The 26,661-nt window shown below is 57.2% G+C and overlaps 1 protein-coding gene across 5 annotated transcripts; it reads left to right on the forward strand.

Annotated features, from left to right (window-relative positions):
* Positions 1-45: 45 nt before the first annotated feature.
* TBC1D24 (TBC1 domain family member 24) lies at positions 46-26,325 on the forward strand. 5 transcript variants are annotated; one of them, XM_077906244.1, is made up of 10 exons: positions 46-135; positions 15,235-15,352; positions 16,468-17,549; positions 18,140-18,157; positions 18,606-18,764; positions 19,901-19,964; positions 20,826-20,921; positions 21,160-21,382; positions 21,736-24,009; positions 24,773-26,325. In XM_077906244.1, exons 3-9 carry the CDS (start codon positions 16,585-16,587, stop codon positions 21,888-21,890), a joined length of 1,680 nt encoding a protein of 559 aa, XP_077762370.1. In that variant the 5' UTR covers positions 46-135; positions 15,235-15,352; positions 16,468-16,584; the 3' UTR covers positions 21,891-24,009; positions 24,773-26,325. The 5 variants fall into 5 exon arrangements, with proteins under 5 accessions (XP_077762370.1, XP_077762371.1, XP_077762374.1 ...); XM_077906245.1 differs by having other exon boundaries at positions 21,736-24,005; positions 25,758-26,325; XM_077906246.1 differs by lacking the exon at positions 46-135 and adding an exon at positions 324-464.
* The last annotated feature ends 336 nt before the right edge of the window (positions 26,326-26,661 follow it).

The raw sequence follows: 26,661 nt of genomic DNA on the forward strand, positions 1-26,661 counted from the left end.
GCCGGGACCCGTGGGCGCCGGGGTGGGCGGCCGGCGGCGCGTGCTCGGCGGGGGCGGGGCCAAGTGCGCGCGTGCGCAGACGGGCCCGCGCTCGGTCGCACGGCGAGCTGAGGAGGAGCGGCGCGGCGGGCGGAGGTGGGTGCGCGGCGGGCGCGGCGGGCGCGGCGGGCGGGGGCGTGACGGCCGGGAGCGGGGCCGGATCGCCGGCTGTCCCCGCGGCGGGCGCGCGCGGAGGGAGGGGGACGCGGGGGCGCAGGGGTCGGGGCGGGGGTCCGGAGCCCGTCCGCCCTCCCGGCCCCCCGCCCCCCCCCCGGGACCGGGACCGAGCGCCGGGCGGGGCGAGCCCGCGGCGGGAGCCCACCCAGGACAGGGCCGGCACCCCGAGCGGCGGCTGGCCCCGGGCCAAGCGACGGAAGGAGCTGCTCCCGTGTCACTGCTCTCGGGGCACTTTCCGGCTCTGCGGGGTAGGAAATCCTCTTCTGGGCTCGAAATTGCAGCCGCTTCTCTGATAACGTCCTGCGCTTGACGACCCGCCACCGCGTCCCTCCCGGGGTGACACGGCCGCCCCCCGCCGCCCCGGTGCCTGTGACCAGCCTCGGAGCGCCCGGCGTGTGCTGAGCCCGTGTGCTGAGCCGGGGCAGCCGTCCTCCAGGCCCCGCCGGCAGCAGGAAGCATTTCCGCAGGGCCCCGGGCCCGCTCCGTGCTTTCCAAGCCTTGAGCAAGCACAGCTGGAGGTCGGGGACGGGCTGCGCCGGGTCCTGGTTTTCCTTGGTGGGGGGTGCTGGGTGCCCGGCCCCAGGTTTTCATTGATGACCTCACTCAGCACAGGAGCAGGCACTGTGGGTCTCCTGGATCACCCCCCATGGAGCTGGCATTAAAGGGCAGAGGTTGCCTGAGAGCCCCCTGGGCTATAGGGGGGCACAGGGAGGCTGTGAGGATAGCGGTGGGCCAAGTGACCAGCATGCCCGAGATGCTGGTGTTCCAGTGTTTCCCCAGGTTCCTATCCCTGGTCAGGTGTCTGTCTGCCTTTCAGGGCCAATAGGGGCACTCGAAGGTGGTGTTCATCGTGTGTGTTTGCTCAGGAGCCAGCGGGGGACTTCCCAGCGATTGAAAAACAAACAAAAAAAACTCCAAACCCATTATTGCACAGATGTAGCTGTTTCCTCCATTTGAAGGCGAGTGGTCCATCTTCACTGTCTATCCCTGGCACATAGCAGACACCTGTAATTGTTTGCTTAATTGTCCTGGAGACAAGGATGCAGGTTTTGGTCATTGAAAGGGATACAGGCAGCAAGAAACAAACCCAGATAAAAAGCGATCAAGAAATCTCACGAAGGTTTTGCAGTTATCCCTGGCCAGTCGTGTAACCTCCACATGCAATTGCTTTTGTTCTGAAGGTTGGTCCTCAACTAATCTTCTCAGCCGTCAGATAAAGCCTTTATGTGAAGTACTTATTGGGTAGCATGTGATCTGTTTAGAAGCTTGTCTACCTGGGAGCAGGGAGAGAGGCACGTCCTGTCCATCTTTGCTCCCCTCTGCCTGGCCTGGAGTAGCCAAGGGGTGCTGTCTTAATGACCGCTGTAATGAACCAAAGTGCTCAAGCTAGTGCAGTGGTTTTCATGTGGGTGAAGGGTGACCTTCAGGGAACGTAGGCGTCGTCTGCGCAGGCTTTTCATAACAGTAATAAAATTCACCTCCCGAGTCTGCAAGTTCACCTGCAGGTGGGCCTCACCGCACCTGCCAGGACTGTCCAGCAGGCTCAGTGACCTTGGGCACACGGTGTTGCTTCTAATTCTAGTTACAGACTGAGCCAACCTCAGAAGATGTATTTAAGTGTCCGCTTTTAGTTGGTTTCAGATTTAAGTACATAAGAACAATGAGGCAGGTTATAAAAAAGCACTTAACGTTTACCCTGTTCAATGTTTTACCTGTTGAAGCATACCTTTCCTGTTATGACAACTCTGTTCATGGAAGAAAGAAGCCCTTTTCAACGCAAGGCAGCAATTTCAGTGGCTGTTTCAAGTGTCACTTTCCAAGTGGAGATAATATCAAAGTAATATCAAAGGGAAAAAAAACAACCTCAGGCATTTTATTAAGAATCCACTTAAATTCTTTATTCAGTGACTTTCATTATGCTTTCAACACAAGTTTATCGAAATCCTGCTTGATTTCGCACACGGAGGCCCAGCACAGGTGTCATGTGGCTGCAGAGCTGCAGGAGCCTCTGCCCTTAGCTCACAGTGCGCTGTGGCACCGCCTGCCTTGAGAGGTGGACAGTTTGCTGTAGGAAGCAAGCAAGAACCTTCCGTGGGCCTTCGGTAGGGAGTCCTGAGAAGGGCTTGAGCTAAATTTTGAAGGAGGAATAAATGTGGCAAGACCACGTGAGAGAAAGAGCCTTCCGGGCAGAGGGACCTTGCCTGTGCGTGCAAAGGAAGGAAGGCACGGCTACCCTGCACGATGCCGTTGCAGGAAGCGCCTTGGGAAACTCTGGCGGTCAGCAAGAGCGAGGCTGGTGGCAGGTGGGGAAGGGGGCTTGAGTTCCAGGCCCAGGTTTGAATTTTACCCTGAGAGCCCTGGGAAGCCCCCGACAGATCTCAGCTTTGTGGGTACTGACCAGATCACCCAGACCATGGGTGACTGGGCAGCGGTAGGCACATTGAGGGGTGAAGGCCTGAGCCAAGTTGGAACTGTCAAGGGCCACTGAAGTCTACCTAGACTATGAGATGTAGGCCCAGCACAGAAGAAGGTGCTGGGGGTGGGGGGGTGTGCAGGTTGCAGCAGGACCCTGAGACAAGTGGCTGCCAGGAGGGGAAGGGGCAGGGAGAAAGGCATAGGGAACACTCCAAGATTGGGTGACAGCAGTTGGCAGTGCCACGTCACACACACAGGGTGCCGGAAAGAAGCTGCCTTGGGGGCAGGTGATGACTTTCTGTTTGGAGATGCTGAGCTGAGGGTCCGTGAGGTTTCCTGATGGTAGGCGGATGTATGTTGGTCTAGAGCCAGAGAGAACATCCTGGCTCGAGAGCATTTAGGGGACTCCTTCCTGTGGTGCTGAAGCCATAGGGACGGGTGGGCCTCCCCAGAGGAGTGTACGGAGCCAGCAAGAGAAGCCTGGAGGCCCCTGATGTTTTATGTCCATACAACAGAGGGTGGGTGAGGTAGTGGATGTCTGATTAATAAGCCCTTGCCTTTGGGGTTGGGGGGCAGGATGGTGGGCTTTTTATCTCTGTCATAGGGCCCCTGTTGGTTAAACAGAAAAATGTAAGATACTAAAGGTGCAAAATCAGGTGATTCCAGGGTCCCTCCTGTCTCATAGGTCTATGTGCCTTTTAGGAAACTTCCAGATTGTCGCTCATCTCAAAGGACCCTGTTTCTCTCTAGGCCGAGGGTTGGACCTCTCAGAGCATTCTTACAGTTAGATCTCTGAAAAAAAGTGTTTTTCAGACCCAGAGATTGATTCAAAGTCTTGGAATTCTCAAGCTCCCCTTGCTCTACCTCTAGGACCCCAGTTTCTGTGTGGTACATCAGCATCTGCAGCAAGCAGGACCTTGGGAGGACTCTTGATGCAGAGCCTAACGTGTGGTGCTCTCTCCTGTTGTCTTCTCACACCCGGGGGCAGAGCAGGGAGAGGATGAGGAAGGGCCCGTGTTGCAAAAAGAGCTCCTATCTGCCCTCAGGCACCAGGCCCCACAGGGCTGGTCTGGCCTTCGGATAAGTGCACCGTGGGCTGTTAGAAGTTATCTTTGTCTCTGATGGAACATGCTCCTCACTTAGGGCACCTGAAACAAGATCTTGTTCTGTCTTGTGGTGATTGTGTCCCCTTGCCTGGGTTGCATGACCTTATCTGCCTGCCCCACGTATTGCACAAGGACCTGCTGGCAAGGGTCACGTGTGAGCAGTCATGGTTTCTCCCTCCAGCCTACCCAAGCTTGCTCTCTCCTTTTACAGGTGGTTGAGAACACAGTCTACATGGCTTGGCTTATTTCCCATCATCTGAAACTGTGTCTGCCTAATTGTTACACAGTTTTAATTGGGTATGCACACAGTGAGGGTTGCTTACCTATGGGCGATTCTGTTACCAATAAAGGCCTTGCTGTGTAGTATTCTAAATGTAGCTCCTTATCTGCTCCCACCAAAGCTTCCCTCCACATGCTGTCCCCTCAGCATTTCCTTGTATCATTAGAGAACCCTGAATCATTAGGGTTCTCTAATGATCTTCAGTAATTCCTTTTCCAGCAAGGATTGTTCTAGCCTCCCCACCTTGGTAGAACTACTGGCCTTAGAAAGATCCAGGTATATGCATTAATTACTCCTGCCTCGAGCATCTTTCGCTGCCCTTTGGGGCTGTCCCTCCTCACCACCAAGCACATGGGAGTGAATGCCCTGCCTCAGTGTTAGGCCCTTTGGCTTCTTGGGGGCTGTGCCGGCTGGACCATGGAACTGTTTTGTCTTCTGCACCATGAATGATGATCACTGGCCTGCCCTCTTAAAGACTGCAGGGCTTGCCAGCCCCTGAGCGGCTGTGCCTACTAAGGCCCTGTTCCGTGCCCATGCTGTCACTTCTGCCTCCTGGGCCAAGGCTTCCTCATACCCTGGGACCCAGCTGGGGCCCCTGACACCCTGTGATTTCCTGTCTTCGCACCTGCACCTGGGTTGGCGTGGTCAGTCCATTCATGTGCCCACAGGCAGCCAAAGCACGTTGACAGCTTGTGTCTATTTTCCAGCACTTGGTATGCCGGTGCCAAGGAAGTGTTTCGAATGCCTATTAAAATGATTATACCTGCAAGACTCCCTCTTGCCCCAGCTTTGTTGTCAGGTCTAAAAATACTTGTTGAGAACCTCCTCTGTGCCCAGCCTTCTGCGGCACACCCGTCACAGGCACCTTGCTTGGAATTCAGACTGGTCAGAATTCTAATGGTGCTAACAGGTGAGTTCCCTTCTCCCGTTCCTGCCGTGCAGCTAGCTGATTTATCACGTGCCCCGGGGGGCATTTTCCCAGACCTGCTGTTGGGAGGACCCTTTTTTGCCCAGAAGATAAAGATTCTTCATTAGCAGAGCCCCAGTGCAGCCTTAGCCCCTGCTTGTGGGCAGACCAGACCAGGCTGGGGGACAGGGGTTTGACCCAACAGAGGGACATAGGGAACTGTTTTGAGTGGCTAACTGGGACCAGTTCCAGGTCTCATGCCCTGGGCTCAGGTGCCATTGGTGAGACCGCATTTGAACTTCTGCCTGGAGACAGGCAGACAGGCCAGCTAGCTGTGCTGTGAGTAAGGCCTCATTAATGGTTACACCCCTTGTCCCTGGCATGTGCCCTTCATTGGGCGCCACCAGCTAAGGGCCACTGTCCAGTTCCCCAGTAACTGGCTGCCTGCTAGTTGCCGTGGAGTGCCAGTTGCCATTAATCTTTGAAAAATCACTATTCTGCTTCAGGGTTGAGGTAGGGCACAGCCTGCCCTCCCGTTATGCGAAGATGCCTGCTGGGAAGGTCACATGCTTAGAACAAGTTGGCAAACGCTCCTGTTGTTATTATTTAGAATTAAATTTTCCTCTTAGGCTAAAGTGGTTTGAGATTTTTCTGAGTCTTCGTGTTTCTTTCTCTTGTTTCCTCCTTCCCAAGTACACTGGGTGTGATGGGAGCACCTGAGCTCTGAACTCCTTGGGCAGGAGAAGGGCTGGACTCAGATGCAGGGCCTCACAACAGCGTCTCAAGAGTTAAAACCGTTTTGCACAAGGAGGGGTCCCAGTGAGGGCACCTGCAACCCTGCCTGGGGGGTCAGGAAGGCAGGCAAAGGAGGGGGCGTGTGGGCCGAGGAGTGAAGCAGATTGGTGTCTCCTGCCTTGGCCTCCTCAACAGTGGACATCCGGAGAGGGTGGCACCAAGAGCCAGATCCTGAAGGGCAGGCTGTCAGGTGCAGCCCAGAGCCGTGTGGGTCCTATGGAGTGAACATAGCGGGGGAGACGCTCAGGAGAGCAGTTGGAGGTTACAGGACCTGAGTTCACAAGAAGATTTTAGGCTGAGAAGAACGGGGACCCCTGCAAAAGCCACATTTAAGAGACACGTGGAGTGATGAGGGCAGGAATGGCGTGGCAGCCAAGGGGTGAGGAGACAGGCACAGGGGAGGGTGGAGGACAGAGGCAGGAGGGAGCCCTAGGGAGAGGGGAGCTGAGAGCAGCGGGGTTACCCCTGCATGTTTCAGGGAGATAAGGGCCCAAGGGTGTCCCTGCAAGGGGGGAGGTGGGTGCACCCCGCTGGGAAGGAAAGAAAAAAGAGCAACAGAGCTGGAGCGGCCTATGGGTTCTCAGAGCAGAGAGGGAACGCTGTGGGGGGCGGGGGAACGGAGATCCAGGCCCTGGGGGAGATGCGGATGCAGGGCCAGGTAGACGGGGCAAGCGCACAGGTGGGTGTGAGGCTGTCCTGGTGGGGGTGTGCACAGGGAAAGAGGATGCGGGCCAGGCAGCTCTGAGGGCAGCTCGGCAGTTGTGTGCAGGCCTGGAGAAGTTGTGCAGGCTGCTTCCCCGGGGCTGTGCCTGCTGGCAGAGGCAGGAGGGTGGGAGGGGCTTGGCAGGCGGGTCTAGGCTGAGTGGGAGAGGGAGTAGGGGCCGCTGGGTAAGGGGAGATGGAGTCACGACTGTGGGAGGAGGGGAGAGGACTGTGAGGAGCTCTTGGATGGGATCACGAGCCAGTGGGTTGTTCGTGACACACCATCTATGGCAGTTTCAGAGCTGACTGGGAGGTGAATGAAGTGATAGAGATGTAAAGGCTTCTAGAGTTGGGGAGCATCAAGCCAAGGCTGCCCACCCTGCCTCAAATTGCCCTGCAGGGATGAGGGGATAGGAAACAAGGACCCTGGACTGGCAGGGTCCAGGGAGAGCACAGATAGAGGGGGGATGGGATCCAGGGAGAGCCCAGATAGAGGGGGACAGGGGACGGGATCTGGGGAGAGTCCAGATGGGGGAGTGGGCAGGGTCCAGGAGGAGCACAGATAGAGGGGGGCAGAGTCCAGGGAGAGCACAGATAGAGGGGGGCAGAGTCCAGGGAGAGCACAGATAGAGGGGGGATGGGGTCCAGGGAGAGCCCAGATGGGGGGGTGGGCAGGGTCCAGGGAGAGCACAGATAGAGGGGAGCAGAGTCCAGGGAGAGCACAGATAGAGGGGGACAGGGGACGGGATCTGGGGAGAGCCCAGATGGGGGGTTGGGCAGGGTCCAGGGAGAGCACAGACAGAGGGGGGACAGTGTCTGGGAGAGCCCAGATAGAAGGGGACAGGGGACGGGATCTGGGGAAACCCCAGATTGGGGGTGGGCAGGGTCTAGGGAGAGCACAGATAGAGGACGGCAGAGTCCAGGGAGAGCACTAGTGATAGAGGGGGGACGGGGTCCGGGAGAGCCCAGATAGAGGAGGGGCATTGTATGGGGAAAGGGGGATGGGGTCCAGTGAGAGCTTAGATAGAAGGGGTGCAAAGCCTGGGGAGAGCCGATATGGGGGGTTAGGGCCCAGGGGAGCCCCCTGCTGTCTGACCAGAAGGACGAAGGGCACATTTGGAGAGGATGAGGAGGTGGGTGCTCTGTGTCACAGATTCCAGAGCAGAAGAGGGGGAGGGGGAGAGGTGGGTGAAAGGACAGCACATAAGGGCATTGGGGGTCAGTGACTGGTCACCCCAGTCTGCGGCACCGTCTCCCCCAGCCCCAGCAGAACCACGTGTCATCCTACAGCTGAGGGCGCAGGTGAGGAGGTGGATATCCCCACGCGGGTTCCACACGGTGACCTCCAGCTCTGTCCCCGTGGCCTCCAGCAGATTCCTGGGGCTGGGAGGGGGCATTCTCCCGGCCTCCCCACAGACGCGTGGAAGACTGGGCCTCATGAGGAAGTCCAATTTGACTCAGACTTGAGAAGAAGGTTCCGGAGTCATGGGAGTGGGTGGTCACCACCTGCCTTGGAATGCGCCCAGGCCCATCCCTGCCCCTTCTGACTGTCGAAGCCAGATGGCCTCAGGGGCATCTCCTGGCCCCCCACCTCCTTCCGCCTCCTCCCCGGAAGCCGCGCCTGCCGTGGACGGGAGCCCGTCCTTCAGGCCGCTCCACTGGGCCTGCCTGTACCCGAGCGCCCGTGAGCTGAGCTCTCCCTTCCCGCGCATGTTGTCTTTCCCGCCTGGCACTCCGAGCGCCTCCGCCAGGCAGCAAGCGTGCCTTTCTCACCCGCACGCCCAAAGGTGGGCTGGAGTGGGGTGGCGTCACCTCCGCATGCCCGTCTCTGATGCCAAGTAGATTTTGTCAAGGGACGCCTCGTTCTGCTGTCCCCCTGCCTTTCCATAGGCTCCACCCTGAGGGACACTGGTGGTCTCCGAGGCTGAGGGGCCACCTGGAGAGTGAAAAGCCATGCCTTCCACACGGGGACAGTGCCTGGCAGGGGGACACTTCTCTGTCCCCTGGAGCTCTGCAGGCCCAGAACCAGGCATGTCACCTGTCCTGCTGTCCTGCTGCGTGCATGCGCAACATGTGCACACGTACAGGGCTGGGGCCGGCACCACCTTCCTCTCGGTCCCTTGTGTGCTGGTCCTGCTCCCTGAACAGATGGAGGATTGCTCAGAACGCAGAGGAAATGCTGAGACAGAGATGCTGACCCCCGCGGCACAGCCGCCCCATCCTGTGCTCGGTGACTAAGGCGCAGCAGACCCAGCCCTGGGCCGTGAGCTGTTCTGCGGCCAGGGGTGAGGACGCAGCCAGTAGGACTGGGTCAGGATCCCCGTGCGGGCCTCCCCTCCCTCTGCACGGAGCTGCCTCTTGCCCCGTGGAACCACAGTTGGCCCTTTGGTGGCGTGCAGGGCATGTGTGTGTGCACGTGCACGTGCCCTCCAGGAGGCTGACAGGTGGCAGAGAAGTCCAGGAGCCAGCACTGTTGGCATCTGGGCAGGACCTGCCTCCAACCTAAGCTGCTCTGACGTTTGCCTGAGAGGCATCCTTGCTTTAAGAGGCACCTCATACGCCCACGTGGAGTAAACCCTCTGCTCTGCCAACCCCGCCCCTGCCTTGAGCCAGATTCTCTGTTCCCTGCTTGCGTGTCTGCCCCCACTGTTGGGTCCTCTTCATCCTCACTGGGTGGCCACATCCCACCCCTCCTCATGCCTCCTCCCTGGACCTTGCCCTCCTTTCTCGGCCGCCAGGGCGATTTTTCTAAAATGTGGGTCTGATCGTGCCAGCTTCTGCTTAGATTCACTCTCCTTGTGCTCCCTCTTGTGTGGGGGTGTCTCTTCTCCTAGTGCAGCTGGCACACAAGGCCACAGCCCCCTCCTGTCCCAGCTCCAGCCCTTTGGTACCAGCTGCCGCAGGCTCCCCAGCTTGCTGTGCCCATTGGCACTCCTGCACCTGGCTGGCTCCCCGTCTTTGTACACCTAGGGTACCTTTGCTGTGCTCAAGTGATGTCCACGCTTTGCCTTGCTAGTCTCCCGTTGCCCTTCCTGGCCTCTCGTGGCACACAAGAGGTATCTCAACAGAAGTTTGTCAAATGAATAAAAGTCTGGGGCAAGGGGAGCCGTGGTGGTATGCGGGGCCCCTGGGAGGCACGGCCTGGAAGGGACGCACAGACCCCAATGTTGGTGGGTGGTTGAGATGGAATCACCCAGACTTCATTCGTGTGTCTGCGTTTTGTCACAGGAAAGTGAGATTCACATCCAAGAGTTTGAGAAAATCACGTTCCCCACGTAAGAGGTGAGAAATGCAGAGGTGTCATGACTCAGAGGACCCTGGGCCGTGTTTTGGGACAGCAGTGCGGCTCTAGGAAGCCAGCCCTGCCCAGGCTGAGGAGAGAGCTTGGGTGGGGCTGACCGTCCAGGTGGCCTGTGCTCCTGACGTGAGAAAAGGGTTGTGGGTGCAGCAGGGGTCGCCGTGTGTGCCTCACAGGCTGACAGACCTGAGCAGGTTCTGTGTGTGCTGGGGACTCGTGGGTGCCCTCTGTACTTGGTGCTCTAACCTATAAAGTGGAGCCATCTCTGTGTCGTTGACTTGTCCTTAGAATTACGGGAGCTAGGGCAGCCAGCAGCTGTGGGCTTTGTGCTCAGCCGTCCCTGAGGATGGGGGAGGAGGAGTCCCGCTTGAGCAGGTGGTGCCAGCTGCTTGCTCCTGGGCATCTCCTGCCCTGCTATCCCAGCAGGAGGTCTTTGGGCCCTCTCCTCTCACCCTGCTCCCGTAGGCAGGGGCCCTGTACACCTGATGGAGGAGAACCGGCAGGTTTGGGGCGCCTGGGCTCCTGCACCATGGGCCAGGACCTTCTTGGAGGTCTGGAGGGCAGAGTTGAGGTTGAGAGGAACTCTCATGGGGTGCACCCAGTGAAAGTGGCTCCTCGTGGGAGCTTCCTCCCTAGAGACAGAGGAAGAATGGCCAGAACACAGCAAGCAAGGCTGGGGCCTGTGGGGAGCATCCTCTCCATCACCCAGGCCTGATGTAAACTTGCCTTGGGCATACCCAGGGCAGTGGCCAGAGGGCACAGTGGTCAGCATGACGGGAAGAGGAGCCGGACTGAGTTGTTGCCAGTATAGCAAGATAACACTGGGTGAAATAGGGGTCACTCATTTCCACTTAGAGTTGTGTGTTTGTTTTTTAAGATTTATTTATTTTAGGAAGTATGCTCCAGGAGGGGGCAGAGCGAGGGGAGAGAAACTCTAGCAGACTCCCTTGAGGTCATGGCCTGAGCCGAAACTAAGAGTCAGGTGCCCAGCTGACCGCACCACCTAGGGGCTCCTAGAGAGTTCTGTTTTATTTTTGCTCAAGAATAACTGTAGGTGGCCTGAACCCTCGGGACAGGCACAGTGCTTGAGAGGGTCACTGGAGGGGCTTACAGGAGCAGGGGAAGCAGGTCTGCTGAGGAAGCCATTTGGAGGGACTGCTCCTAAAGAGAGAGCAAGGGACTCTGGTGGGCCTGTGGGAGAACCTCTCCCACCAGAGGGGGCCGTGCTGGGGGCCCCTCTGCAGGACTGGTCAAGTGAGATGACCCAGCAGGTCTCTGTCACTCCCCAGATGTCTCTGAGCCCGTACCAGGCCAGGGGACCCTGTGCAGAACGAGAAGCCCTGGGGACATCTGAGCAGCCTGCGTGCCAGGCGAGCCTGGGCGCTTTCTATAAACAGTCTTCATTAATCCTCCTAACAATTGGCTTTTAAGCACATTCGTTGGATCACATCCCTTCCCTGCTTCCGGCTGTACCTAGAAGAAAATCAACACCCCTCCCGGTGCATGAGCTGGCCCCTGGTGTCTCTGCTGCTTGTTCCCTGGCTTGCTGTGCTCTGGCCATTCTGGATGCCCGTCTCTTCCTGTAAGCACACCAGCCTGTTCCTGCCTTAGGGCCTTTGCGCCTGTTCTTCTCACTGTCCAGAGTGACCTTTCCTCAGCTCTCTTGGCCGCTTCCTTCTTGTCACTGGAGCTCAAATTGAAAGAGGTCCACTCTGATTAGCCTAGTGAAGTAGTTGTCACCCACCAGGTGTGCTGTGGCCCCGGCTCTCTGAAATCATCAGTGTACCTCTGGTGAGTCTGAAAGGAGATTGAGTAGAATTTTTTTCAATTTTCCCAGAATTGTAGGCGAGGCCCAGAGCTGAGGACAGAACATACCAAGTATCTCCCTACATTCCAAATTCTGGGAGCCCCCAGGGTGGTGGAGAGGTGTCCCCTCCAAAAACCAGCCTTGGCCCCATCCTGTTCCTCTGCAGTGAACCTGAGACAGGTTGGGGAGGAGGGTGGCCTTTAGGTGAGTGCAACATTTGTGATAAAAAAAATCATTTCCTCCCTCCCTCCCTCCCCATCAGGAGGCCCAAGGAAAATGGTTTTCCGGGGCACTTGTTGGCAGAGCCCCGCTGGCAAGTTGCCAGAGCGTGGATAAGGAGAAGTGAGAGAGAGCGGTGGTGGTGGTGGGGGTGCTTGCCTGCTGGGTGCCACTTGAGCCCCCAGCCAGTGAGCCTGGAGTGTGAGCTCACCCCGCAGGTGTTGCATGAGGGCCACCACCCACGCGGTGGGTTGTATTTATCAGCTCCGTTTTTTTTTTTTTTTTTTTTTTTATGATAGTCACAGAGAGAGAGAGAGAGAGAGAGAGGCAGAGACACAGGCAGAGGGAGAAGCAGGCTCCATGCACTGGGAGGCCGATGTGGGATTCGATCCCGGGTCTCCAGGATCGCGCCCTGGGCCAAAGGCAGGCGCTAAACCGCTGCGCCACCCAGGGATCCCTCAGCTCCGTTTTATACGCAGGCACCTGCCCTTTGGGGGAAGAGGCAGGCTTGTGTGAGATTCAGGCAAACAAGTGACAAAGCTGGCTGGTAAGCCAGGCCTGACTGGCTGAACCCTAGGTCATCTCCTGCATTCGCTGCTGCCTCCCTTCACCCCGACCCCCAGGTGTGGACGTGAAGCAGGAGAGGCCCATTTGCTGCGTGGGGGGCAGGTGGGCAGTGTGGTGTGGCAGCTGCGAGCTGCAGGGGGGATATCTGGGGAGACAGGCCGTCAGCTCCAAAACTTAGCTCCAGGGCAGGAGCTTCAACCTTGATTATCTTATATGTTTGCTGTGTTTCCTGCCCCCTGACTTGTCCTTCCCAGTAGGGAGCTTAACAGTCCCACTTCATGGTGAATGAGTGTGTGTGTAGATCTAGGGAAGAGGCCTTGTGGGATATGCAATAACATGTGAGCAGCGATCATCTTTATGTGGAAGGCAGAGTGGGATTGGGGTGAGGGACTGAAACGGGACTCGACACTTCTGTTCCATGATTTTGTGTTATTTGACCATTTTGTGATTATGAGTTCCTATTTAAAAATGACAATGACAGGTAAGAAAACCGCCCTGGATCTGGTTTTATAGACGCCTGAGGCGGTCACTGCAAGCCTTGAGTGCCTGGCCTCGGAAATGCTGCGCTCCCTCTTGGGGTGGGGACTAGAGGACACCTGTGCGGGTCCAGGGAGCTCCTTTGGGGTCTCCTGAACATGCCCTTGCCTTCGACTCCCTCGGAGTCCGGCGTGTCCCTGAGCTACTTGTTGCAGCAAATGAAACTGTCTGCTTCTCCCTGGAGGCCCTTCTGACGGAACTTTGCAAAGCGCGATAATCGTTTTTGGAGTTTCCAGTTTAATATTCCACCCGAACGTGAGGCCGGTTGAGTGAGGATTGGTGCTGTCCTGCCCAGCTCTTGTTCTGCTTATAAACATGTTTACTGCCCTGATAATTTGCTGCTGTTCATGCACACAGGATGGGCCTGGGGTCCTCTTCAGAGGTTAGTGGGCCCAGAGCCCGGAATGAAGGGTTTAAACCCTATAAGTCCAACACCTGCCTGGCTCAGTCCGGAGAGCATGTGATTCTTGATCTCCAGGTTGTGAGTTTGAGTCCTACATTGGGGGTAGAGATCATGTAAAATTTATTAAAAAAAAACAAAAAACAAAACAAAAAAAAAAAACGAAAACCCCACAAACCTATAGGTAATTTGCACATGGGGGCTGTGGACACAGCCCGGGCATGGCTCTGGATATGGCTCTGGGAGCAGCCATAGGGCCTGGGGAAGAGGGGGCCGTGGCTACTTTCCCACTCAGGATAGAGCAAATACACCGGCTCCATTAAGACTTCTTTTCTTCAGGGACACCTGAGTGGCTCAGCGGTTTAGCGCCTGCCTTCAGCTCAGGGCGTGATCCTGGAGTCCCCGGATCGAGTCCCACATTGGGCTCCCTGCATGGAGCCTGCTTCTCCCTCTGCCTGTGTTTCTGCTTCTCTCTCTCTCTCTCTCTCTGTGTGTCTCATGAATAAATAAATAAATAAAATCTTTAAAAAAAAAAAAAGACTTTCTCTTAAGATTTTATTCATTTATTTGAGAGAGCATGAGAGAGTGTGCAAGCACATGAATGGTGGGGCGAGAGGCAGAAGGAGAAGCAGACTCCCTACTGAGCAGGGACCCTGACACGGGGCTCAATCCCAGGACCCCAGGATGATGACCTGAGCTGAAGGCCGACATTTAACTGACTGAGCCACCCAGGTGCCCAAGACTTACTTTCTTCTGAAAAGGAAGGCTCCAGCCCAGCAGTAGGTCGGGTCCTGCTGTGGGTGAGGCATTGCTGGTGGGACATGTTATGTGGATGTTGTCACAAAGCCTTTATTTTAGTTAATCTTCTCTATGAGGAATCTCCTATAAGAGCGGTATCAATTGACGCCTGGGTGGCTTAGCAGTTGAGCATCTGCCTTCAGCTCAGGGCGTGATCCCAGAGTCCCGGGATCGGATCGAGTCCCACATTGGGCTCCATGCGTGGAGCCTGCTTCTCCCTCTGCCTGTGTCTCTGCCTCTCTCTGTATCCTTCATGAATAAATAAATAAAATCTTAAAAAAAAAAAAAGGAATGAAATTCTGACGGGTGCAGAATGGACAGGTGGAGCGCAGAGGTATTGTAGGGCAGTGGAAATTATATGGTCCTGTTGTGAGGAGATGTCATCCTACGTTTGTCCAGACTCCTGGAATGTACATCTAGAGCGAACCTTAGTTACTCTACAGATTTCAGGTCATGATGATGTGTTAATGCAGGCTGAGCTGCTGTGGCAGATGTCCCCCTCTGGTGAGCAGTACTGACCACAGAGGCGTCTGTGGATGTGTGGGGGCAAGGGGTGTGAGAAATCTCTGTACCTTCCTCTCCGTTTTCCTGTGAACTTGAAACTGCTGTAGGGACGCCTGGGTGGCTCAGTCAGTAGAGTGTGCAACTCTTGATCTTGGGGTTGTGAGTTCCAGGCCAATGTTGGGGTAGATGTTACTTAAAAAATAAAATCTTAAAAAAAAAAAAGAAAGAATAAAGAATAAAAAATAGTCTTAAATTAAAAAAAAAATTGATACACACTATGAACCTAGATGAACCTTGAGGACGTCGTGCTCAGATAAGCCAGACACAAAGTGATGAGTGTGCATGATTCCACTTCTGTGAGGCCCTTAGAGGTGTCCCATTCATAGAGAGTAAAAGGGTGGGCGCCAGGGGCTGCGGAGGGGGCGTCCTTGTTGAATGGGGGTGGAGTTTCAACTGGGGGAGAAGAACAAGATTTGGGGACTAATGGTGGTGAGGGCTGCACAACCGTGTGAACACACTTAATGTCTCAGAACCATGCACTGAAAAATGGCTAATCTTATGCATATTTTACCACAATGAAAGAAACCACACCGTATGAAGGCGCTTTCTCAAGCCACCCTCTCACTGATTCTTTCATTTCTGCTCTGCATCCTTAAGGTTCAACTTCCTTTTTATGTTTTCAGATGAATGTTATAGATGCAGGAGAAATTACAACTGTCTGGTCGTTCAGTGACACCTTCTGAAGCAGAGCCTGAGACCTCTGGACACTTGTTCCATCTCGGGCGGAAAGGCTGGTCCGAGGTACGTGGGCAGACGTGGCATTTTTGTGCCAAGGCGGTAGCCTTTGGCAAAGACAGACGTCAAGTTGTGGCATCCTGAACGGTAGACTCCTGTCTTACCGTCCACATGCGGTGACCCATCAGCCGGAGAGTCTCAGGTTGCATGTCGTACCTGTTTTGTCACGTCTGCCTGGATCTCAGCGGTTGCCCATGATGGAGGGACGGCACCAGATCCCCCAATACCTCTGTCTCACTCGGACCCAGAAACACGTTAGTGTTGAAGCTCCGACACCTTCCATTTATTTCTCAGCCCTTTTGTCTACTCCCCGGCAGTGATTCTTCTCTCCCTGAATCTTAGCTGAAATCTCTAGAGAGTTAAGGGCTGGCCGCTGGCTTCTGATCCAGGGGATAGTGGGGCAGAGCAGGAACACGGTGGGGTGCAGCACGCACAGCTGTGAAGGCCCAAAGCCTCAGGGAGCAGAAACTGAGTGTCTCTGGACTTGCTGGGGTACCGTGGTCTGGTGGCCCGTGGGTGTGAGGGGCTGGGAGGGGGGCTGGCGGCCCAGGTGGGGGGAGGCTGATGGCCCAGGGGGGTGGTTGGTGGCCTGGGTGGTGGAGGTTGGCAGCCCAGGGGGGTGGTTGGCGGCCCGGATAGGGGAGGAGACTGGTGGCCTAGGGTGGTGGTTGGCGGCCCAGTGGGGGGTGGCTGGTGGCCCAGGGGGGTGGTTGGCAGCCTGGGTGGGGGGTGACTGGTGGTCCAGGGGGGTGGTTGGCAGCTCAGGTGGGGGAGGTTGGCAGCCCAGGGGGATGGTTGGTGGCCTGGGGCGGGGAGGCTGGTGGCCCCGGGGGCGGGGGGGTGGGGGAGCGATGGTTGGTGGCCCAGGTGGGGCGGGGGAAGGCTGGCCTAGCCCTTCTGGGAACTCAGCCCCAGCTCTGAGTACTCAGTGTGTGTGACCTACTCCAGTACCTGCCCTGTGGAAAGAAGTTCTACTCCAGAGCTCATAGTGAATTCTCAAAATAACAACTTATCTGAAATGGAAGCCCTTCTAATACTTTATAGAAAGATGAAACAAAAACATGCTCTTTAAGACATGACCCTTCGCCTGCACGTATTAAGCATGATCTTTAATCCGACAGGATATGGGATGGCACACAGGTTAACCGCGAAGCCTCAAAGAGGGGGCCGGGGATTGAGCGGCTCCGTGCCCTTCCTGGCAGGCTAGGACTCGCCCCTGGGGCGCCGGGGCCTGCGCCATGGACCCCCCAGGGTACAACTGCTTTGTGGACAGAGACAAGATGGACGCTGCCGTGCAGGACCAGGGCCCCAAGGAGCTGAGCTGTACGGAACTGGCGGAGCTGAAGCAGCTGGCTCGCCAGGGCTACTGGGCCCACAGCTATGCCCTGCGGGGCAAGGTGTACCAGCGCCTGATCCGCGACATCCCCTGCCGAACCGTCACGCCAGATGCCAGCGTGTACAGCGACATCGTGGGCAAGATTGTGGGCAAGCACAGCGGCACCAGCCTGCCCTTGCCCGAGTTCGTGGACAACACGCAGGTGCCCAGCTACTGCCTGAACACCCGGGGCGAGGGTGCCGTGCGGAAGATCCTGCTGTGCATCGCCAACCAGTTCCCCGACGTGTCCTTCTGCCCCGCGCTGCCCGCTGTCGTGGCTCTGCTGCTCCACTACAGCACGGACGAGGCCCAGTGCTTTGAGAACGCCTGCCGCATCCTGGCCTGCAATGATCCCAGCAGGAAGCTTGTAGATCAGAGCTTCCTGGCCTTCGAGTCATCCTGCATGACGTTTGGGGACCTTGTGAACAAGTACTGCCAGGCGGCCCACAAGCTGATGGTGGCCGTGTCCGAGGATGTCCTGCAGGTGTACGCAGACTGGCAGCGCTGGCTGTTTGGGGAGCTGCCCCTCAGCTACTTCGCTCGCGTCTTCGATGTCTTCCTGGTGGAGGGGTACAAGGTGCTGTACCGCGTGGCGCTGGCCATCCTCAAGTTCTTTCACAAGGTCAGAGCTGGGCAGCCGCTCGAGTCGGACAGCGTGAAGCAGGACATTCGTGCCTTCGTCAGGGACATCGCCAAGACCGTGTCTCCGGAGAAGCTGCTGGAGAAGGCATTCGCCATCCGCCTCTTCTCCCGCAAGGAGATCCAGCTCCTGCAGATGGCCAACGAGAAGGCTCTGAAGCAGAAAGGCATCACCGTCAAGCAGAAGAGGTAGGCAGGCCCCTCGGGGCCTTGGGTGTGGCCTGCCCCAGGCTGCTCTGAGGGGCCCACGTTGGGTAGAGCTGGGGTGGGGCACATCCTGGGTGTTGGGGCCTGAACTTGTCCTGCCAGCCTCTTGGTCGCCCACCCTCGCCTGCCCGCCCGCCAGCCCTGCCTGGACAGAAAACCACGGGAGGGGAGAAGGGGCCCTGTGGCCCCGGCCCCGGCCGGCTCAGGCAGCTGTGGCTGCAGAAGGCGCAGGGTCGTGCCCTCGGGGACAAGGCCGTGGCTAAGACGGAAGCCAGACGCCAACCATGGGGTCAGAGGGTCTGTAGTGGCCAGGCTGACTGCCGCGGGTCACTCCCAGCCCTGGGCTCCCTCGCTGCTGTCCCCGTGGCTGCTGGGTACGCTGCCCGCCCCGAGCATAGCACCCGGCGAGCGTCCGAACACTGTCTCGGCCTGAGCAGGCTGTAGGCACGGAGGCCTTTCTCCGGGGCCGCAGGCAGCTGCGTCCCGGCCATCGGTGCCTCCCACTAACCTCTCCTTGTCTGTTTTATTTTTCTCTGTCTTCTCTGTGTCTGTTGCTTCCTCCTGTTTTTCAGTGTTTCACTTTCTAAAAGGTAGGTCTGGAAACCACGTCTCTATGCCTGGCTTCTGTCCCTCCTCTAGCCTGGCTGTCGCAGGGCCTGGCCGCTCGCTCTGGCTTGGGTAGCGCCACCTTGAAGCCTGGCTGATGTCCAGGCCCTGTCTCTCTGCTCCGCTGCCTCACATGTGCTGTCTCTCAGTGCTCGGCTGGCTCTGAAGCCTTGTCTTGGCAGAGCTGGCTCGCTCTCTGTCCCCGTTGATTAGAGAAAAGTGCTTGTGTCGCGACCCAGGCCGGGTGCTCTCCCCTCTGTACCCATGGGAGTGGGGCTCCAGGGGTCAGCACCATCCCGTTTCTTAAATAGGTGAGAATCCCCCTGCGGGCTTAGCTTATATAAGAGGCTCTGCATCCCTGGTGGGGGAGGGAGGCTTGGTCAGGGCTGGGGTCCCGGCTGTGCTCTGACCCCCCACCCCCGCTTTCCCCAGGCAGTTTGTGCACCTAGCCGTGCACGCAGAGAACTTCCACTCGGAGATTGTCAGTGTGAAGGAGATGAGGGACATCTGGTCGTGGGTCCCCGAACGCTTCGCCCTCTGCCAGCCCCTCCTGCTCTTCTCCTCCCTGCAGCACGGGTACAGCCTCACCAGGTAACACCCGGGAGCCCAACGGGGGCTGGGCCCTGCCCTCCTGAGGCCCCAGGGCCTGGACTCTAAGGGCCTGCGGTATGGGAGGACAGAGTGGGCTGTGGGGCCTCCCAGAATATTCTGCTGGCTGGCGACTGGCCCTCAGATACACCTGGGCAAGGTTCTGCCTCCCCCCTGGGGGCCCTGGAATTGGGAGCCCCTCCTCCTGGACTTCTCTCATTCCCAGGCCACCCAAACCTGAGGGGTCCTTGCCCTGGATACCCAGCACAGCTTCAGGCTCCCGCGTTGGTGTTGTGACCATGCAGGAGGCAGATGCCCACCTAGGAGTTATCAGAGTCCTAGGACAGGGTGACCTGTGGCGGTAGGCCTTGGGGCGTTACTCCCCAGCCTCGACTTGCCTGGTCCGCAGGTGGGGCCACAGTATTGTGGAAGGGCCCCCTCAAGGCGTACCGCCTCCCGAGGCAACTCTGCCAGGTAGCTCCAGTCTAGCCTTAGATGGCAGGTAGCCTCAGAAGTTTCTGGCTTGTGTCCCAGGTGGCCCCACAGAGGTGACTTTGGGAGAGCTGCCCCAGCCCTCATGGCGGGCACTGTCTGCGGCCCATGAGTGTGTTGGCATAGCTAGAGATACACTCCCCTGCTCCCCACCTCTGTGCTCCGTGGGAGGCCCGCTGAGGGATGGGCCAGGCAGGACCACCAGGGATACCATGCAAGCCCTGGACACTCAGTGCCACCGCAGTGCTATGTCAGGGCTCCTCACGCACTTCCCAGTGTTGCGTGTCCCCCAGAGGCTCAGGCTCCTGGGCACGTTCCAGGCTTTCCTAGAGCAGGGACCTGTTCCTCTGGTCTTGTGTCCCTGAAGCACCTGGCACATGGCTATGCCTGCTGAGGACTCTGCCCTGCGCCTTCCCCCACCTCACACCAGGGCCAACGGTCCTGGCGTAGCTGACGGCTTGGGCCCCAGGCTGCCTGTTCTGGGCTTCATCTTGGCTGAGAAGCTCCTTGGCTTCTTGTCATGCCTGGTCCCCAGGCCCGTCTACCGCAGGTGGCCGGGCATCTCGGATGCTGTGGGCACCAGATGCCGTGGCCAGAGGTGGCACAGAGGAGGTAGTAAGGCTGGCATGTGTGATCTTTGCCCCCAGGTTCTATTTCCAGTGTGAAGGACACGAACCCACCCTCTTGCTCATTAAGACCACGCAAAAGGAGGTGAGGAGGGGTCCTTGCCTCTGATGAACTTCGGGGAGGGTGGGTGCTGCCCTGAAACCTCCACCCAGGCTTCGTCCACTCACATGGGTGAGTCCAGCCTCCCCTTGTGACCCCCACCCTGTCCCCCTGGGGCTCTAAGCCCCGAATCCGCCTGAGACCACGGGGCCTGGCTTCAGGGAGCACTGCCTGCTGCCCTGCCGTCTGCCCCCTGCCTCCACCCTGACAGGTGGTTTTCAGGGCGTCCTCTGTCCGCAGGGGCTGTCACCTGGGAAGTGCCCTGAGGCGTCCATGAGGGCTAGAACCCAGGTGCCCCCAACTCAAGGGCACATGCTTCCCCGGTAGAGGCTCTCTGTTCCTTGGCCCCCAAGCCTGCACCCATGGGAATCCCGTGTCTGCATTCTAGCAGGTGACTCATGGTCAGACACTTAGGGCAAAGCCTGCAGCCACTCAGAGGACTGAGTCTGAGGGAATCTCGCGCTTTGCTGGCTGATGGCGTTGGGGAACATTCTAGAACAGGGTCATCTCTTGGAAGCTTCTCTGTGAGGGGCATCCTTGGGGTTGATGGCTGAGTGTGGACGTGGGCTCCTTCCCGTGCTTGAGGGCCAAGGAGGGAAACAAAAGTATCCCAAATAAGCCGGTGCTGGTCGAGGCGGCCACCCACCCACCCTCGCTGCCCACCCCTTGCCTTCCAGACTCTGACCTCCTCACACCACTGGCCACCTCTGGCCCTCTGGTTGGGGGGGGGCGGTGCGGCGCTGCCAACAGGGCCCCCCAGCTGTGACTGTATCACCACCCCCCAGCAACAAGCGAGGGGTGCTCCCACAAGTAGGCGGGGTGCAGCCTCATGACCTTTCTCCCCAGGTGTGTGGGGCTTACCTGTCAACAGACTGGAGTGAGAGAAACAAGTTTGGAGGCAAAGTGGGCTTCTTTGGGACCGGAGAGTGCTTCGTGTTTAGGGTAAGTGAGTCTGCTGGGGTGGTCACACCACAGCCCCCACAGCCCCCCCGTTGGCTTCTTGTTTGTGACCATCAGACCAAACCGTGCAAGAGCAGGCAGCGAGCCTTCTCTGCCCTGTGCCACGTCTCCCCGGCCCGGGCACAGGGCCTGGCGCTGACAAAGACGGGGGGCAGTGGGTGGGCAGGAGGGCCCACGGGGGACTGTGTGCTTGGGACTCACGCTGCCCTTTTGCCCTCAGCTGCAGCCTGAGGTCCAGCGCTATGAGTGGGTGGTCATCAAACACCCGGAGCTGACCAAGCCGGTGTCCTTGGAGGCTGTCGCTGCCCCGTCCCCTCCCTGCCGCCCCATGTCCTCAGACCCTGCAGATCGCCTCTCACCCTTCCTGGCCACACGTCACTTCAATCTGCCCTCCAAGACTGAGTCCATGTTCATGGCCGGAGGCAACGACTGCCTCATCATAGGTGAGCACCTCCCTGCCTGCCCTTGGTCACTTAGCCTGGGAGATGGGCGCAGGGTTGTGGGGCGCCGGGGTTCCCGTGTAGCAGGTGCCTCCCCGAGGGACAGGCAGACAAGAGAACTGGGAGTGTGGAGGCTGGAGCAGGCACGGGGGTGGGCATGGGGACAGGCGGCTGTACGGTGGGGACCCTGGCCAGGGGGGCTTGAGGAGACCGAGGGTCAGCCCTGTGGTTTTGGAGAAGTCTCTGGCAGGACCAGGGCAGGGCCAGCTGTGAGGCTTGCTCCCTGCAAGGGCAGATGCTCAGGAGCAGGAGCAGAGTGGACAGAGGGCAGCCGGCCTGACCTGAGCCTCCCCCAGGTGGAGGCGGTGGCCAGGCACTCTACATCGATGGGGACCTGAACCGGGGCCGCACCGGCCACTGCGACACTTTCAACAACCAGCCCCTCTGCTCTGAGAACTTCCTCATCGCTGCTGTGGAGGCCTGGGGCTTCCAGGACCCTGACACCCAGTGATGCGCCTGCGCAGGTGGTGACTGGGCTGCCACCGTGCAGTGGGGGGTGAGGCAGTGGCCAGACCCCCTCTTCAGGGGAGAGGCAGTAGATGAAATCCCCCCCCCCCGCTCTGCGGTGGGCAGCGTGGGGGTGCTCTGGTGGGGGGCCGGGCAGGGGCTGCTGGGACCTCAGCTGGGAGGGGGGGTGTCCCTGCTCAGACCTGCTCAGACTTGCTGCTGCCTCTAGCTGGGACTCGCCCGTTCTGGGCTCTGGAGGACTCCTGCGCCCAAGGCCTAGGAGGGGCCGCATCTTGCAGCCCCTGAGTCTCAGTCCCTTGGTGTGGGGTGGGGACCTGACAGCAGAAGGAACCTTCCACCAAGTGTGGGTCCGTGGCACCCCCTGCTGGTGTGTCTTAGCATAGCTCTGGAGCAGAGCCCTGAGCCGCCCTGAGTCCTGTGGCTGGTGGCTCCAAAGACACCGCACCCGAAGACACCACACCCGCACCTGGGGGGCTGCTCCTGTGTGGGTGCCGCTCCTTGGCCCTGTCCCCGCCCACCCCCACAGGGTCCTGACGCCTCCCCCTGCTGGCCGGCACCTGTGGCCGCCTCTCCGATGGGAACCACAGGGTGAAAGAGGGGAGGGCAGCATTTGTGCTGAGCTCTGGGCCCCTCCCGAGGGAGGGTCAAGCACCAGTATGAGGAAGGGCCTGAGGGGACATCATGTGTCCTGGTGTTCCAGAGCCTGGGGCTTCTGCTGGGCCTCCCTGCGGGCTCAGTCCCAAAGAGGCAGCCCAGAATGGCCCAGGGAGGGGCCCTCTGCCACAGACCCCACCCCAGCCAGCTCCATTTCCAGGGACTTGCCCGGTGAAGTCCACGCTTCCTAGCTCTCCTCCTGTCTGCTGGGGGCCTCCTCCGCTCCCCTGCAGCCTCTGCGGTGGCCCCAGGATCCCACCCAGACTCCTCAGTGTGGAACCCCTGTCTTCGTCTGTCAGCACCTGCCTCCTCCCCGGGCCCCTCCCACGCAGCTCCTTCGCTGCACACCCCCCTACAGCCCTCTCTCAGCCCTGTCGTTGGCGTACAGCATGGCTTTCTTGTGCTGCCACCTCCCCCCTTTGCCCTACCCAGCCCGGCCCCACACAGGCCCTGTAGACTGTAGGTGCCCCGTGAAGACTTGGGGAGCAGCCTCCCACCACATGACCTCCCTCAGCTGGTCCTGAGGGCCTGGGCACTGGGGGGAGGAGGGGAAGCCAACAGCCACCCAAGCAGCCCTGTAAGCCTGTGGCAGCTCGAGCCACAGGTGCCAGGGGTCCCGCCCACCAGCCTGATTCCCACGTGGCTGCGGCCCTTGGTGGCCCCGGGCACCGTGCCTCTGCCGTCTCCATCCTGCTTGCTCTTGCTGTGGGGCATTGGCCCTCTCCTGCCCACTCTTCCAGTCTCCTCTGAGCCGGGCCACCGTGGTACAGGAGGAAGGACCAGTAGTCCTTGTGGTTTCAGGCAGGCCTGGAATCTGCCTGGAACTTTGTTTCTCCACCTGTAACATGGGGCCAGTCATCCTGCTCTGCTGTCCCCAGGGACTGTCCAGAGGCTCCAAGGGGGACAGTGTGAGTCCCTAGTAAGGGACAGAGGTGCTGAGAGGCGGTACCATGCTCGCCACCCCCACCCCCCACCACTGCCACCCTTGCCCCCGCTCTGAGCCCCCACAGCCCTCTGCTGTAGCACCAACTTTGGTGTTCATTAAACACGGTCTCGTTATGTGAACTCTGACGGTCCAAGTCTGCTGTCTTCGGTCAGAGGGGCCTCCAGGGGCTCCTCTGGGCCTGCTGCCAAGCGGGGTGCCACAGGCGGCACCCTCAGCATGCTGGTCAGTGCATCATCCGTGGAATGTTGACGGCCTTTCAGGGCGCCTGGAGGTCCATTCTAGCACCGTCTGTGTGGCTCCCTCTGGAGGGAGCCTGGGGGATTCTTCTGAGAGTGAATCTGGAGGAGTCTCTGGCTGCCCCGAGGGGTCCAGTGTAGGAGGCCCAGCGCTGCTTAGCCACCACCTCTGTCTGTGGCGTGAGGTCTCCGCATGCGCACGCATGGTCCTCCTTTCCCTCGGCTCTCACGTCGTCTTCCCAGCTGTCCTGCTGAAGTAAAGGTACGTGTGGTTATTACCTTCATCTTTAACTCCGATTTAATGTCTAGTCATGTATCAAGTGCTTCCAAGTAGAACACATTTTGTTAATATTCTCTATCATTTCTTACTGGTTACCTAAAATTTGCTTTTGATGTTGAAAATAGCTAACGTGTTATGGAATTGCATGACGAATTATCATTTTTTTCTAGAAGCATTTAAAAACTTATTTTGAGGGGTGCCTGGCTGGCTCAGTCCGAAGAGCCTGGGACTCTGGTCTTGGAGTTGTGAGTTCGAGTCCTACATTGGACATGGAGCTTACTTTTAAAAAGTTTATTTTAAAAATAAAGCAGAACAGGGACGCCTGGGTGGCTCAGGGGTTAAGCATCTGCCTTTGGCTCAGGGCATGATCCTGGGGTCCTCGGATCGAGTCCCACATCAGGTTCCCTGCGGGGAGCCTGCTTCTCCCTCTGCGTATGTCTCATGAATAAATAAATTTTTAACAAAAAAATAAAATAGAACGTAGTTAAAAACAGTTCATTAAATTAAAAAATTGTTAAAGTGGACTATATGCCTTTAGGGCTTCAGGACATTATTTTTTCAAAAATAATTTATAATAGAAGAGTAAGTCATTTGTATTATGAATTTTTCAAGAGTTTTAATTGCTGAATCAAAATTAGTATTTCAACTTTTCTGACTTTTATAAGCTGCATGCTTAACTTTTTGAGTTCTTCATGGCAACTTGTTTTAGAAAATTCTTTTTTTTTTTTTAATTTATTCATGACCGAGAGAGAGAGGCAGAGACATAGGCAGAGGGAGATGCAGGCTCCATGCAGGGAGCCCAATGCAGGACTCGATCCCCGGTCTCCAGGATCACACCCCGGGCTGAAGGCAGCGCTAAACCACTGGGCCACCAGGGCTGCCCTGTTTTAGAAAATTCTGAAGATTTCAGGCTTTCAGATTCCTCTTACCCATTTCCTGAAGCCATAAGGCCATTATAGTCCCCTTATGTGTGTTGTATTTAATAGATTCAGATTTTGTAAGTTTTTAATTTTGAAATAACTTCAGATTTACAGGAGAAATGGAAAGGTGGTACAGAGACTTTCCATAGCCCCCGCCCACCTCCTGCAGTGTAGATACAGGGCACATATCCGAGCAGTAACAAATGTTGATATATAATGCTATTAACTACAGATTTAGCCAGATTCCTTCAGTTTGTCCAGTTTTTCTCTGTTTTAGGAATAGATTTAATTTGTACAGATATTTACATTTTTTTTAAAAACGCAGAATGTCCTCAAAATTCACGAGACTAAACCTGTTCAAAAAAGTAAATTGCCACTAATTAGCACAGTGAGGTCTCAGGCATGGATGCCTGTCGTGACTGTTCTCGTCCTTCCGCCCCCAAATGTCTCGTTTGCATGTGGACGTTACCAGCTGAAGCAGGAGTACAGCGGATGCCTCACAAGTGCTTCACGCTACCACATCTAAGTTAGAGAAGGGTGTGGATCTTTAAAAATTTTGTTTTAAAAAAACAAAATTATGACCACGAGGTGTTAAGATGGCAGAGCAGTCAGGGGGCCCTGAGCTCGTCTTTGCCCCTCGAACACAGCTAGATACTTATCAAATCCTTCTGAACACCCAAGAAATCAGTCAGAGGTCTGAGAGGACAAAACTGCAAGCCTACAAAAGTAGGAAAATGACCACCTTGTGGAAGAAACCAAGATTGCACTGTATGTTGACTAAAATTTCAATTAAAAATTACGATCTTCATTATAGTCGTGTCAGATTGTGGTCAAGAAGTGAGGTATAGCATCACGTGACTCGTCACTGAAGATGAAATGCGTCACATGTTTGCAGACACGCTCACTTGACCAGACCCTATGGAATTTGTTAACTCTGTGCTTGGGACCTAGGAAGCAAAATCAGAGGACACGCTGTCGCACAGACATGCTGACTCGTGACATGACGCAGAGGCACAGCAGCAGAGCCGCTGCTTCAGCTTGCCGGATCTGCAGGTGTATTCCCAGCTGGCCAGAAGCCCTTGGGTTGCCGGGAAGCACCCCCGAGTGCGGGTGCCTGCAGGTCGGGTCTGCTCCAGGGGCGCCAGTGATGGCATGGAGGTCCGGGAGGGGCCCTGCTCCATTTCATACGGAAGTGCGCTGCTTGGCAAAGGACATGGTTTGCCAAAAGCTAGTGAGCTAATGATTAAGGAGGAGAAAGGGTTGTGTGGGTCCCTTTATCTTCCCGTTCTTGTGTAGGGTGGTCATTGGCTGAGAAATGGATTTTACCAGATTGACACGTTGGAGCATCTGAGTGAATAAAGGATGGCGAGACCAAGTGAAAATAGACTGGCGTGTCGTGACTGGATGTGTGGCTTGGCAGCCAAATCTAAGTTGGGGAAAGTGAAAATAAATGATTTAGGAATACGGTCAGTCAGTGTTCATTTGAGCCCTAAATAAAATTAAGGCAAACTAGTGAAACCACACTGAAATATTTGATACGCAAACATTTCTGTGGGATGGGAGGGCCTGGGAGCAGCTTCTCTGGTCATGACCACGTGGACGGCCGAGGAGGACAGGGTGACACTGGCCCGAGGAGGATCGCTCCCTGAAGCCTCCCTCTCTCTGTTGGAAGGAGACCCACTCTGCTGCACTCATGCACACCAAGTCGTCGCCCCCCC

Source organism: Canis aureus, chromosome 8 (genome assembly GCF_053574225.1).
Source record: "Canis aureus isolate CA01 chromosome 8, VMU_Caureus_v.1.0, whole genome shotgun sequence".
NCBI classification, from domain to species: Eukaryota; Metazoa; Chordata; class Mammalia; order Carnivora; family Canidae; genus Canis; species Canis aureus.

Bases quoted from the DNA above. Each gene is read 5' to 3' on its own strand.
- TBC1D24 (XM_077906244.1), top strand. From the start codon at position 16,585: ATGGACCCCCCAGGGTACAACTGCTTTGTGGACAGAGACAAGATGGAC. The intron at 18,765-19,900 runs GTAACACCCGGG...CTTTGCCCCCAG, and splicing joins CACGGGTACAGCCTCACCAG to GTTCTATTTCCAGTGTGAAG. The intron at 21,383-21,735 runs GTGAGCACCTCC...AGCCTCCCCCAG, and splicing joins CAACGACTGCCTCATCATAG to GTGGAGGCGGTGGCCAGGCA.